The sequence below is a fragment of the Aythya marila genome, assembly GCF_965140915.1.
Source record: "Aythya marila genome assembly, chromosome: 1".
Classification (NCBI taxonomy): Eukaryota; Metazoa; Chordata; class Aves; order Anseriformes; family Anatidae; genus Aythya; species Aythya marila.
Genome location: NC_139042.1, coordinates 29,077,679 through 29,091,818, shown reverse-complemented (window position 1 = coordinate 29,091,818; position 14,140 = coordinate 29,077,679). Strand labels below are relative to the sequence as shown.

The following is a 14,140-nucleotide window of genomic DNA, read 5'->3' as shown; positions in this document are numbered from 1 at the left end:
CCCACTGCAATATATATGAGGATGCTTGTAGGAAAAAACAATTAGGCAATGCTGCTATTTATTATTTAAACATGCCATTCGTGTCTTGTATTTTGAGAAACATGCTAGTAAAATTAAGAATGCAAGAAATGTCTGACTGGGTTACGCATCTAGTCTATCTAGTGCAGAATTCTGTTTCTGACTAGTAATAAAAAAAAAGTTTAGGGGGAAAATGAACCTGCAGCCCATTCCCCTCATACTTCCCAAGCATTTAGAACAGATTACAGATATTATGAGGCACAACCCTTCTAATTTACTTTCAAGTATGTGTATTTGCCTGTTTTTCATGAAGCTAACACCTTTTTGTACTCACATTTTTCATGTATCAGGTATCCTCTTGTTTCAATAGTGCCAGATTTAGTGAATAGTTATTCTGATTTCATCTCGTCTACCATTGTCACCATCTTCTACATCTAAATTATGCTGTTAGTCCAAGAGAGCTAGATTTGACATCGAACGCCTTCAGATGTCTAAAGAGATCACCAGACTCCTTATGTTTCCATATAAAGTTAGTTTTGGTTTCCCCAAAACTAACCAGAGAAGATGTGCTACACTAAACCAATATTTCTCTATAATAACAGGTTGCATCTACTGGTTTTACGTTGTCAAATACAAACAACCTTCTCCCCATTTCATTACTAAAAGAATGATATGTATTTCACAACTCTTGCATTAATGCCTAAGGGCTTTCTGACAGGCAGGTTAAAAGAAACTATGATGAATGGCAGGCAGTCACGTGAATGGAGTTACGAGTAAAAGTCATCGAGGATCAGTTCTGGACCTGTTCTTGTGCAATATTTCACTTTATGATCTGGATAAGGAGTATGATGGGGTATGAGTAAATCTGCCAGCAACAAAGCTCAAAAGAAAATGCGGGTGCACATGTAAAAAGCTTCCAGAATGGGTGGCCCTGAGGAAAATCATGGGATGTAATGGTATATAAAGAATAGTTACACACAGAGAACGTAATTCAGGTCAGCTACCTTTAGTCATCTAATCTAAACTAGTCAACAAGATTTCTTCTCATTAATGAAGAGACACAAATACTAGTATTATCGGGCAGGCTCTAAAAGAATCTCACTGAGAATGCAACATTAGTCATTTGTCTTCAAAAATAATGTACTTAATAGCGAACAGATCTGCAGAAGGGCTGCTAGCATGGTATATGTTTCAACAGAGTGCCAATGAGACAACAGAAAACAAAAAGCAGAAAAGGCAATATGAAAGTTCTAAAGCACATCTGGAAGTAAGTACTTGAGGGAAAAGATGCATTTTAGCTGAAGGACAATGTTGGCACAAGAACAGGAGCACAATGTAGCCACTAACACATTTTAAATCCAACCAGAAGGTCCAAATTTAACTTGTGTACTAAAAAATCTTCCAGAAGTAGTAACAAGATCAAAGCAGAGCTTGAGAAACTTACAAAAAGAACTAGCTATGAACAGAAGTAGCACGTCATGTTGGCTAATGAAAGTATGTTAGACTTGATAGCCCAGACTGTGTATCCCAATTTTCTCTCTTATGCTCCCCAAACAGACCCTTCATTCCTGCTTGACTAATTAAAGCAGAACTATCCAAAAAAGCAGTATTTGTGTCATACTTTACCTTCTGTAGCAAGAACAACGTGAGGACCACTTCCATAACTCAGACAGGCTATTTTTTTGCCACACAAAGAATCTAATCTCTTTGGTTCAATAGTGCTTTGGATGTCTCCTGTTCCCAAGCACCCACTGCAGTTCATGCCAAGCACAAAAACCTGTAATAAAAGAATCACAGAATCATAATTTGAGTTGGAACAGACCTCGAGGTCAACTAGTCCAAACCTCTTCTCAACAGAAGTCTGAATATATCAGTTTACTCAAGGCCATGTCCCACTGAGTCCTGAACAACACCAAGGAAGAGATCTCACAAGCTCTCTAGGATTTAACAAGTCTCATGGTAATATTTTTTCCCTAATATTTAGTTGGAATTTCCCATGCTCCAACTTGTGTCCATGCATCTCCAAGAAATGTCTAGCCCCATCTTCTCTTTATTCTCTGATCATGGTAGGAATCCAGTAATTCACATTGCAAATGTCTTAGCAGTAATCAAAGTGATCAGGTATTCAGCATGCAACTTGTCCTAGGTATACGATCACAGTACTAGCTTTCAGAATAACTTGACACATGAATGACCAAGTATGTGATGTTCATGCACTTGAACAATTACCTCATCATTTTCAGTCGCATACAACACTTCATTACCAGCGCTACCAAACACACAGGCTTGACGAATTAACTTGAGCTCTTCTTGTGAGCAAAGAGAAAAAATGGGCCATTTCCCAACATCCAGCATCTTCAGGGCTGACAATAACGTTGCCTCCAAGACCTGATGTTAAAGAAAAACGACATCAAATACCTAGTCAGAGAGAAACGTATATGCCTTTGCACAGTAAAAAGGATAAATTCAGAGATATACCACTACAAACCTTTACAACCACAAAATATATTTTAATTCTAGAACAGTAATTGGAGCAAAGCCATTAAAATAAACAAATAAATGATATCACGATCCAGAAAGAAAGGACCAATACACATGAAGAAAAGTACAGAATAAAAAGTTAAATGCTGCAGTCATATTTTCATTGTATTTATACAACATAACTGCTAGTTACAGGATTCAATATACAGGATTTTAATTTCAAGGTGTGAAGTTTACATCCAAAACTTGAAAATAATGTATTTTTTCCTCTGATGCTATCATTATTGTTAAGAGGAAAAAAGAAAAAGACATGTAAGAACTGCCCAAGAATATACTTATATTTAATAAATATATACATTTGTTTTCATGTATTAAAAATGGAAACTTGAGAAAACTTGAGAAACTCTTTCCTTTATTCTTCACTTCTGAAACAGTCTGTCTTTCAACAATTATTGAATCTTTGGGAACTTTCTAAGAATATTTTTATTTGTAAGTAAATATATAATAAAAGAAAAAAGATAATTGAACATTCCCTAGCGTGGTCAAGGAGAAATAACAAGTTTCTTGTCAAAGAACAAGAAAAAAAAAAAGCTCTCTCCAGACATTAAAATTAGTCAAGTTAATGTCTGAGTCTCACCCTACATTTCTCCTGCTTTAGTATAGCATAAATCAGAAAAATGTTACAGGATCGAAATTTAGCTGCAATTTTTGCACAGAACACTCATCAAAGCTTCTTTACTTAAATTAAAATAAGTTCTGGGTGTGAAGAAAAGTATTATTAATTGCCAACTCTGAAGCTAAGTAAGAACAGATTTTGCCTATCATGGCATTATGTAGTTCACCACATAACAGCAACGACTGCATGATTTGCTTACACCTAGGAAGCAGCAGACCTACAAAATGAACTGTCAAAGAATACTTTTTTTCTTCTGACTGAAACAGCAATGTGAATAAATTCCAGTTTAGAGTCACCTATGTCAGTCTTAGGGATATTGCTTTTTTGACTAATACCACTTACTATGAAAAAATGTTCACAGAAGCACAGATAAAACGCTTGAAACTAGAGATAAATCCCTAAATAAATTGTGAATTTCAATCTCTAAACAAATATACTTCTAAGGAACGAGGAGGGTTGGTCACGTTCCATTAAAAAAAGCTGCGGTCTTGATGACAGTAGCTATTTCCCCATTCCCTCACACCAAATAACTAGATTCAGTGACCATTTTCAGCCAAATTTGCAAGTGAAAGGGAAGTAAGATTCAGCTGTTACACAATCCATTTGGCAGTAGGCAACTGGAGAATCACACACGTACATGATGAAGTCAGCCAGCAAGTAAGTAGGGCCAAGCCAGTTTAGGAAACGCTGTCTTCCATGACACGTAGCAAAATTATAAGAGATTAAGGGTATGTATCCATCTAAAATCAGGACTCATAAATCTGCTTTTCACAGAACAGTTTGTTCCATGTCAAGAGGTTAGCATGAATTTTATGGAAGATTTTAGGGACTTTTTAAGTATGATAACGAGAAGCAAAAGCATCATAGACTAGTCTGTCAATTGCATTAACAAAACTGCATCTCACTTTTGCTCAAGACTGACAAAGTCCTTTCAAAAGGACAGTCAGGGTGCCCTTCAATTGTAGATTCCCTTACCAATGCCTCGCCAAAGTAAGATACTGGTTTCTTTAAAATGTTGGCTATCAATTCCAAGTACACAGCAGATGAATGAGCACCCATTCATCTCAAAGTTTTTTTTGTGTAATCTCCTTCTACAAAGAACTCCTGTCCTACCCTCATAATTAATGGGTTACAAAAAAACAAAAACAAAACAAAAACTGTAGCATTTCTTAGCATTAAAATCATACTCCGAAAAAAGTACTATAAAAAGCACCCAGGAAAAATACTCACAGTACTTTTTTTTTCCCCCTTAAACAGAAGAATTATTAACAGACTTTGTCAGACTAAAACATAATCTAAATCCTATCTCTCGAATCACTAATTTCATCCAACTTAGTAAGAGACATTCTTTCACTTTTTAACATTTTTCCCTCTCCCTCACTTTCCATCATATGTTTTTCCCCCAAAAAAAAGACAGCTTGAAGTACCAGCCTGCAATATTTATGTCCCATCAGTGATTAGCTCCCTCGTTATATTGCACAGGTTCATGACAGGCAGAGCTAGACAAGAATTTGAGATTTCATATGACACAGCTACCTATCGCAAAGGTGTATCAGCTGTATCTCAAGGACTCCTAAAACTTCATTTGACCTCAGCAATCAGTCTAAAAGCTGGGTATTCAGTTCTGTCATACAGCTCACCTTAACAAGGCGCTATCATTAAGGTCAAAATCTAAATGCTATGTTTCATGAAATTTTACACGCAGGATTTTCAAAGAAAAAGAAAAACAGGATGGAGTTTTTTCATCGTATTATGCTACAAAAGTTAATTCTTACAAGTTCATCGTGTTGAAAAATTAAGCTGAAACAAGTAACTTTAGAACTTAATTCTAAATTACACCAATGCTGCAAGACAAGGGAGCAATTCAACCCGCATCAAATGAATATACTGTGCTTCTAACAATTTGTGGATCACATAAGTAGCGTTTCTTTTCCAACTATCATTTTATACCTGGAGTTTTGGTTTTATGTTTATCTTGAAAGCTACCAGCATGTACTAAGTTAGTGCTAAATGAAGCCAGCTTAATCCTCTTGAGCAGAGCAGTATGAAATTCGTAACAAAGTCACACTCTGACCTTGGCACTGACTTCTTGAGAAGGAGGAGTTTCATCCTCCATATGGATTTGCGCCTGTGTCCACCTGCAGAGAGAGAATTGTGATTAAAATCAGGATATCATTACTGCTGCAAAAATACTTTATGGAACTATACACACTTCATATTAAGCCAGAACTATTTGCCTGTATTGGGTGAGAAAACAAAAATCATGAAGCTCAGACAATTTCGTTTTTATATTTAACCGCACAGTGATCAGTGAGATGGACTCTACTCTTCTACGTTATTTTGTATTCTTACCTAAATAGGAATTTTTGGACATTTTTTTTTTTTATTTTAAATAAGTAGTACAATTAGTCAGTTATCAGAAAGGAAAAGGTTTTAATAAACACAATACTCTAATTTTTTTATTGTAGTAAAAATAGACTTAGAACTTTGCTGATGTAATTTTTCAAGACATTTCTTTCAAAAAAAAAAGAAAAAGAAAACGAAAAAGCACACTGGACAAAGCTTTCCATTTCTGGCATAAGCCTTCAAATGTTCTTATTCCAGTTCCATTTTGAAAAGCGGTGTTAGAAATAAACATTTGGGGCTTTTCAGGTTTTACTGAGCATTGTTAGAATATCCACTTTGTTTCAGAAAATACTGCCAGCTCTGTAAAAGAACTGCATGCTTTCTGTGGTGTGCATCATCAGTAGAAACAATTTCCAGATCAGATGTTTCTTCCCACATGAATATGCATGCCCCTGCTATCCCTAAATAATTCCCTAACATAAAGCCATGCAACTCCATTTCCAGTAAAACTGCACAAATCACGAAGCAGCTTTGAAGCTGTGCAGGCTTCTTTTGCTCAGCAAGTTGGAAAGTGGTAAATGTCATTTTCTCGGAGGGGCACCGATTCAGCCAATGCTAAAAAATCTGTTTACATTTCACTGAAAACAAAATGTCTGGAAAATTCTGATTAGAAACACAATAACATGCAATAAACAAGAATCCACCATTTTATTTAGCTATTTTTCAGAAGACTTGGTACTTCTTTTAAAGTGTAGAAATGTAGCTTTATAAAACCATTTAATGTACTACTACACATGTCTCTTACAGAAGCCTTCATGCTGTAAGACCAAGCCCAAAGATGTAGAATATATGAAATTCATAGGATTTAAATATTGTCAGTTTTAAGGATTTAACAAATATGATTTAATTCACTGAATAAAGACAAAAATCTCTTTCTTTGCCTTAAACCAGCACTTGTCAGTTATGCTCAGGCAACTGAACAGAGCCCTGAAGGAACACACATGGCCATTTACCATGCTTTACACCTTAATAATACAGGGTAACTTGGCATGCTTTTGCTGTTAAGAAATTTGTTATTTTCTTATTTTCTTCAACTCATTTACTTGTTCAGACAACAAGAACACAACCAGTTAATGCTGTGTATGTTCTCTCCACTGAAACTAGAAACAACCTGCCGAATTAAGGCCTTTTGCATGACCAGAGCAGGGCTGTGTTCCCAAACTGCAGTTCTGAAATGTTCAATGTCAACCACAGCAGCAGTGTTAAGAGTGGAACTGACTATCAAGGCCATGCAAAATTTTGCAGCTTCAATTTTCAACACTGCCTGTCAACGCTGATATGTGTAATCCACTTCTTCGCCACCCTTAGCCTACACAGCTGACGGGTTTTCCAAGAGCTTAACTATTAACTATGAATTTTTGAATGTAAGTGAACGCAGGATTCTGTCTCTCTTCTGCAAGCCATCTGATACACGACTGATACTCATCATTCTAATGTTTTACTTCCATTTCTTCTGTTTAGACAAAAGCACATAGTTTGACGTTAAAAGCAGGTTACCTGCTAGTATAAACAAAGATACATCAGTATGGACCATTCAGTAACCTAACGAAAGGATCTCCAGCCCGCTACTTTTTCAGAGTCCCAGAAACATACCCAGAGTTTTGAACTAACTTTTTGCAAGAACAGAGGTCACTTACACATCCTCACAATTCAGAAGTGATGTTTTATCTTAAACATGAGAAAATTACCCTGCAACTCCATTCTTCAAACCATTCTGCAAACACAGGTACTTTATTTCTGATCAGTCCTACATAGGGTATCAGTACATAGGATGCTTCAGATGATACCCATTTATTTTTTTATTCAAATTCATTTGTTGTAATACAAGTACATATTGATTGTCAAATGTCTGCATCTGCAAAGGTGTTCTTTGTAAACACATGTAATTCATTTAAAAGTATATATTAACTATTAGATCCTGAAAATAAATAAAGACAAAGAAAGTATATTAAATCATTATGCATACATAACAATCATTCTTATCTGAGTACCTCTAACATACTAGCGATGATTCATGTTTGCTTACCCTTAGGAATTTTTCCTTCAAAAAAATTACCATTGGATGTACTGTGAAGCAAAGGAAAACAAGTACTTTCATCAAATGTTTGAAGAACAAAACCTTCATATTTGTGCACTTTACAGAAGAAAAATACAGTCAGAGCTATTAGAGACAAGTTTTTAGGGCTGTTAATCTACAAAATCTTGAAATACACACATAATTGCTGCAAAACTTTATCTTAGAATAGTTAGTCATTACTAACTAAAAAAAAAAAATCATTACTAACTAAAAAAAAAAGCAATAGTTACTTTCAAAAGTAAACAGATAAGCAAGAAATATTTCTCATGCATTAAAACTTTATATATATATTCACTGTTTTTAAAAAAAAAACCTAACACAAAAATCTTAAAGAAGAAACTTCATAGTAAGTGTCCATTTTCTGAGGAAGCACACGGTGTTTTAAAAGTATTTACACTGAACTTTGACAAATCCCCTATCTGGAATCCAAGTCCAATTTGAGAGTCTGGACAGCGTACTCTGGCAGCCTGAGTCAACTTGTGCAATTTGTAAGTTCTGACTCTGGATTTGCTCCAGCCACGGTATGTGGGCAGACTACGTATGCCTCTGTGGTATAGATAAGATTAAATTAAGGAACACAAATGCTGGTTCTATTAACTAAGCTCTATTTAGAGTCTAACCAGACCATTTAATCCTAAATATTTATACAGGTTCTCTAACTCATTTGAATGTAAATATTCTTGTAGATTCTCTCTCTAGGAACTTGGCAAGCAAACATTTTTTTTTTTCCTTACCAGAACTCCACTTAGCATTTCCTTGCTCTTAACTTCAGCATTTCTGAATCTCATCTGCTGAATCAAAGGTCTGTCTAGAGCTTCTTACCCCAATAACTCTAACCAAAGGCCTTGGAAAGAGTAGAAGGAAAAAGTCACAGAAAAAAAGGACTTGCTTTCCTTTAGGAAAAGGACCTAACCTTGCCTGATCGTGTTGATTTCTCAGCAGCCACGTACAGGAAAAAGCATGAAACGATGCTAAATTGTTCAAGTGACCTTGCAGGAGAGGACAGAACAGTAATATTATTGACAGCTATTCCCACTGAAGAGGTTACATTCCCTTTCCAGGAAGACGTGAGACTATTTTCAAAATTATCATCCTTCTTCACGTACAAACACTGAAATGTCACTACCCTGTCTGGTGCTGACCATAAACTGACAGAACTCAGACCTTCATTTACTCCTCCACTGATGCAGCATTTTCCATTACCAAAGAACTGCAGACCCTGGAAAACAGTAAGTGGTTGTTTGAAGAGCTGCTATCTCCAACGAAAGCACGCTCTTTTCTCATTCCCTACTTGCTTCTTGACACCATCCTGTGACTTCTTGGCTTCTGATGCAAGCTTCACTGGCTGCCTACTAATTTCAAGAGCAAAGTACACACAATTTAGAGGCTGAATCCGAGAACCTCCGAACAACTGCAGTCTTGACAGTCTGAAAGACTGACATCCTTGACCTTGTGAAGTAGGTAACTACTTCAGAAATTTCTAATTAAAATAAACTGCTACAGAAATCTAATTAAAATAAGACAGCCTTATTGTCTCACTCTGCAGAACCAAAGCTTCAGCCAAAACCATCTTGTCAGATGCCACCTCTCTTTTAGAATGATAATCAGTTCTACCGGTTGGATCCAGCATGACCCCACTGAAATTATCAGAGACTGACAGAATGGTTTGGGTTGGAAGGGACCTCAGAGATCACCCAGTCCCAGCCCCCTGCCGTGGCAGGGACACCTCCCACCAGCCCAGGTTGCCCAAAGCCCCATCCAGCCTGGCCTTGAGCACCTCCAGGGATGGGGCAGCCACAGCTTCTCCGGGCAGCCTGTGCCAGGGCCTCACCACCCTCTGAGGGAAGAATTTCTTCCAAGTATCTAATCTAAATCTTCCCCTCTTTTAGTTTAAAGCCATTCCCCCCTTGTCCTATCCCTACACCCCCTGACAAAGAGTCCCTCCCCAGCTTTCCTGTAGGCCCCTTTAGGCACTGGAAGGCTGCTGTAAGGTCTCCCGAAGCCTTCTCTTCTCCAGGATGAACAACCCCAACTCCCTCAGCCTGTTTTGTAGGAGAGGTGCTCCAGCCCTCTGATCATCCTTGTGGCCCTCCTCTGGACTCACTCAAATAGGTCCATGTTCTTCTTATGCTGGAGGCCCCATTTACACCATGAAAGATTTACTGGAGCTACATGGTTGAAATCTGTATGCAAAGGCCTTTTTCCCCCCCCCCCCCAAGTAATTTCATCATCCCCCCAAAATAAATTAATTGAGATAAATGAAAACAGTGTAGGATAAGATACAAACAACATAAAACAAGGGAACATGGACACACCAAAAGAATTTACTGTGAATACCATGTTATAACCCATCCTCAGCACTGCCCTTCAATTCGGCTTTACTACCGTGGTGGTAAAGAACAAATACATCAGGGAAAAATGTTTTGAAGTAAGTGAGAAGGCAGGAAAGAAAATAGATGACATGACCTTTCAACTCTTCAATGGTTTAAAAATAAGTGTCAGGATCTGGTGCGAAATTTCTGCCCTAAGTGACAAAATTGCTCTGAAAATCATATGAAGATTCCTGGGCCACCTTCCCGTCACCCCCATAAAAAAAAAAAAAAAAAAAAAAAAGAAAAAAAAGCCCCAAACCTTGGAGCTTTTGGCTAGGAAGAAAATCTGATTAATTTTTATGAAATTCAATAGGACTTTTGTAAGTCCTATAAAAAACAGATGGTAAGACACACTGCCCATATTAAGTGTCTTTATTTCTCCCATCCCTATTCTGTTTTTCCCCCCCCCTCAGAACTGTTGTCCCTCATCATCATTGCTGTAGAATGGTGTATTGTTTACCAGGGAGCAGCAAGAGTGGAACTGACTGGAAAAATGCATCGTCATCTACCAGAGAGAAAACGCTTAAAGCAGAAGAAACAAATCTCAAATTCTTTTCTCCATGCCACAAACCCTCCAGTCACCCTGAAAAAAAAAAAAGAATTTGAAAGCTTTGGGTATCCATCTACTTGACTGGAAAAAAATATAAAGATTTGAATGAAACAACTAAAACCTATTAAGGAACAGAAAATATATAACAAACCAACAAAAAGCAGAAGTATAAAGAATAGAAAATAGTCTTCAGCAAATCTATGTTGAAATCTCAAGGTCAGCAGCTAAAAAAAAAATGATTAAAAGGTGTTGATCACAAAATATTTTTGAATTAAAGTACTTTCACTCTTTTATACAAGAGCAAAAATACCTTTTGAAGGCAATCAAATGTTTCATATAATGGAAAATGAATGCACAAACTACCTTCAATGCTGAAAACCATTATAGGAGGATGCTGGAGCCATTTTCACGTAATTAGTGGTTTACTTCTGCATTAAAAGAAAAAAAAATATAATGAGCATTATCTCCATATCTTTTAAGTATATTAAAATAATCAAACAATTTGTTAGACAGTTTCTTGGGAACAGGATGTTATCCCTGTATCTAAATCTAATATAAGCTAAATCTAACCCGAGATGTCAAAGAAAAATATTCGCTTTTTTAATGTGAGTTATTCCAGATTTTCAGAAAACTAACATGAAAAGCTCTTTCTCTTTGCCAAATTTCTAGACAAACTCTGAACACTCTTCAGTTCCTGTAATCCATACAGAGACAAACCTAATAAAATATCAACAAAGGATGCAGTTATTAGGTCTTGTCCGTTTAAAACACTGCATTTAATTTACCATATAACCATTTTGGTAGAATTGAAACCTGTATCGATTTTTCATTTTGACTTTCCTTCTTGAGAGTTCAAGGAAACCAGCTTTAGGGAAATGAAAGTATTCTGAAGATTTGGTTTTAAAATAACTTTAATAAAAATATCAACCACATAGCATAGCAAATTAATGCAAAATAACGCAGTAAATACGTATCCTGCTCAATCTGTTGAAGAGGAAAGCTGCTATAGTTCTAACCTATAACCAGTTCCCTACGTGTCCAAGGAAGGGCCTTCTACGTCTTCTAGCCCCATTTAAGCTAAACACTGTAATTTATAAAAGCTACCTTCTAAAACATTCCATGCCTTAATTAAAACAACAACAACAAAATAAACAAACAAGCCCATAAGCATTATTAAACCACATCTGGGTCTCTTCTACACTCATCACTTAGATTTAGCACAGTCTTTCTGCACGTTGGGTCACCAAGAGTGGATTTTTTTTCAAGACTATGTCTAACACAACCACAGCGTGAACTGGTGGCTGTACTTAGACCTCCCTGTAACACTGGGTACTTGCAAGAGTGTTTCCCATGAACCCAGCACAGAAGGCCAGGCAGGGCTGAAGGATGGTGCAGACCCAAATCCTTCCCTGGTACAAAGTCAGAATTTGCCTAGGTATATGCATCTAGCATGTAAATATAAAAGTATTATCTAAATATAGATACAAATAATGGATATTCTATACTTGGATCTAAGAATTTAAATTGTTTAAACTTTGATAATTATAGCTGTCTGCATAAAAAGATATAATTTGCAGTTTGGAGACATACAATAGTAAATAGAACGTGCATATGAAAAAAAAATGGGTGGTATTTCTTGGTGAGTAAATGACTCTAACTGTAAATTTGGGTATTTCTTTAAGTCTTCTGAAACGGTAAGTGACCAACAAAAATGGCAAGAGCATGGGATTAGACATAGTTTTTAAGAGCTGAGAAACATCCATCTGCTAAGTCAGAAACAGAATGTTATTCCTTAAAGTGTAAGCTTAAGCATCTAATATTAAATCTACTTGCAGCAAGACTCCAAACTGCAAGACACCACACGCAACATAAGGCCAAGGTTATTTTACCTCAACTTTATCACCTAGAAGTTTTACTTCTGTTTTTGTTTTTACTTAGATGATTAAAGAAGCTTTAAAAACACTTGCCTATAACTAACTCAAACTTACATTGCACAATTTTCACTTCATCACTACACTTTCTCCTGCAGCTTTCTTTGTTTATCCAACCTCTTTCTATTCTTTATTGCACAACGTTCTTTTTGAGATAAGTAACAGTTTGGCAGACCTTTTTTTTTTTTTTCCTTTTTTTTTTTTTGGATATTAATTCCAAATAAACTTTATCTTTGGCATAAAACAATTTAATTCCTTCTTTACTTTCAGGGCCCTCAGGACTCAGTGCAACTGACATCACGAACTAACCCTCTTGATTTTTCAAGGTTGGCCCTCCTGAGATCATGAATTTCAACCTTTGTTTAGCTATGTACTGTATGTCAATAATCAAACTACAAATGGGATCCTGGATTGAAAGCACTTCTCAGAAATTTTTACACGGAGAAATGGGCAATTCAGTGCCTGTTCAGCAAGCTTAGAGCAGTTCTGCGTAAGAACGTGATGCTAACAAATTATGTTAACAAAGAAGCCCACCTATGATAAAATTCCTAGTATTGTCTCTCAGTAAGCACTATCCTCATCAAAATCCAGCTCTTCTGGTCTATAGCACACACCAGCAAAAGCTCCTGTAATGTTTCCCCATCAAAGCAATGATAAGCTTGATTCTTTTTTATACCTTTCCTGTTGCTTTACTGCCCATCTCATCATTACCACCAAGTGCCTTTCTGTCACGTTTATTTCTCCCTTACCCCACATGCAGCACGATCATTATTTCTCATTTTTTCTTTTACCTGTGCCTCCTTTCACACCCTCCACCATTCCTTCACCCCAAACCCTGCCACCAGCTCACCCCCCCGGCTCACAAGGACGCACAATACCCCCCGTAAACATCCTTTATTCAGTTCTCAACCACAACACAACTCAACAACGGGAAAAATTCCATCTGTGGAAGGAAACACGGAGGAATTTCGCAGGGGAAAGCCCTCAGCGGGCAGCCCCAAGATGCCGGCGCGGGGCGGGAGGCGCAGCGCCCGCCCTTCCCGTCCCACCCTCGCCCGCCCGCCATGCCCGGCGGCGGCTGAGGCGGGGCGGGGTTGGGCGGCCGTTGGGGCGCCGCGTACCGGTCCCAACCGCCGCTCGCCTCAGCGGGGCGGCTCTGCCCGGGGGACGGGACGGGATGGGGAGGAGAGGGAAGGGCTGCTCGCTGCGTATAGCTTACCTTCCCCGCAGGCGGCGGCTCCTCCTCCTCTTCCTCCTCCTCCTCCTCCCTGCAGAGGGGCCGAGGAGGGTGCAGCCGCTCTCAGGCGCCTCCTCAGCCGGCAGGAGGGGGAGGGAAGGGAGGTAGCACCTCCCCGGGATCCTCCTCCCGCAGCCGGAGCGGCCCCTCGGGGCTGGGAGTGCGGCTGCCGCCGAGCTGAGGCGAGGAGAGGCTGAGGAGACACAGCCCAGCTCTTCCCTAAGGGTTTTGGGGAAGAGCTGGGTGCTCGGCGTGGCTGTTGGCTGGGCTTAAATAGGTGTGACAACGCCACACAGTGAGAGACGTGTTCAAAACCATGATTGCTATGGGAACACCAAGCATTGTGGTATACTATTTGTACGCGCAATAAATTTTTAAAATGATTTTTCCAA

At 38.1% G+C, this 14,140-nt stretch overlaps 1 protein-coding gene across 4 annotated transcripts in view; it reads right to left on the bottom strand.

Annotated features, from left to right (window-relative positions):
• The window catches only part of LOC309878728 (RCC1 and BTB domain-containing protein 2), a 33,742-nt gene extending 19,894 nt beyond the window's left edge, over nucleotides 1–13,848 (bottom strand). Inside the window, exons 1-7 of one of the 4 annotated variants that reach the window (XM_082761605.1) lie at nucleotides 13,731–13,848; nucleotides 10,944–11,008; nucleotides 10,491–10,613; nucleotides 7,608–7,648; nucleotides 5,250–5,313; nucleotides 2,248–2,406; nucleotides 1,645–1,795 (exon numbers count right to left, since the gene is read on the bottom strand). In XM_082761605.1, the coding sequence (XP_082617731.1) occupies nucleotides 1,645–1,795; nucleotides 2,248–2,406; nucleotides 5,250–5,291 (352 nt within the window). In that variant the 5' untranslated portion in view covers nucleotides 5,292–5,313; nucleotides 7,608–7,648; nucleotides 10,491–10,613; nucleotides 10,944–11,008; nucleotides 13,731–13,848. The remainder of the gene's footprint in view (nucleotides 1–1,644; nucleotides 1,796–2,247; nucleotides 2,407–5,249; nucleotides 5,314–7,607; nucleotides 7,649–10,490; nucleotides 10,614–10,943; nucleotides 11,009–13,730) is intronic. The other 3 variants (XM_082761604.1, XM_082761606.1, XM_082761603.1) reach the window with 3 other exon arrangements.
• Nucleotides 13,849–14,140: the final 292 nt, after the last annotated feature.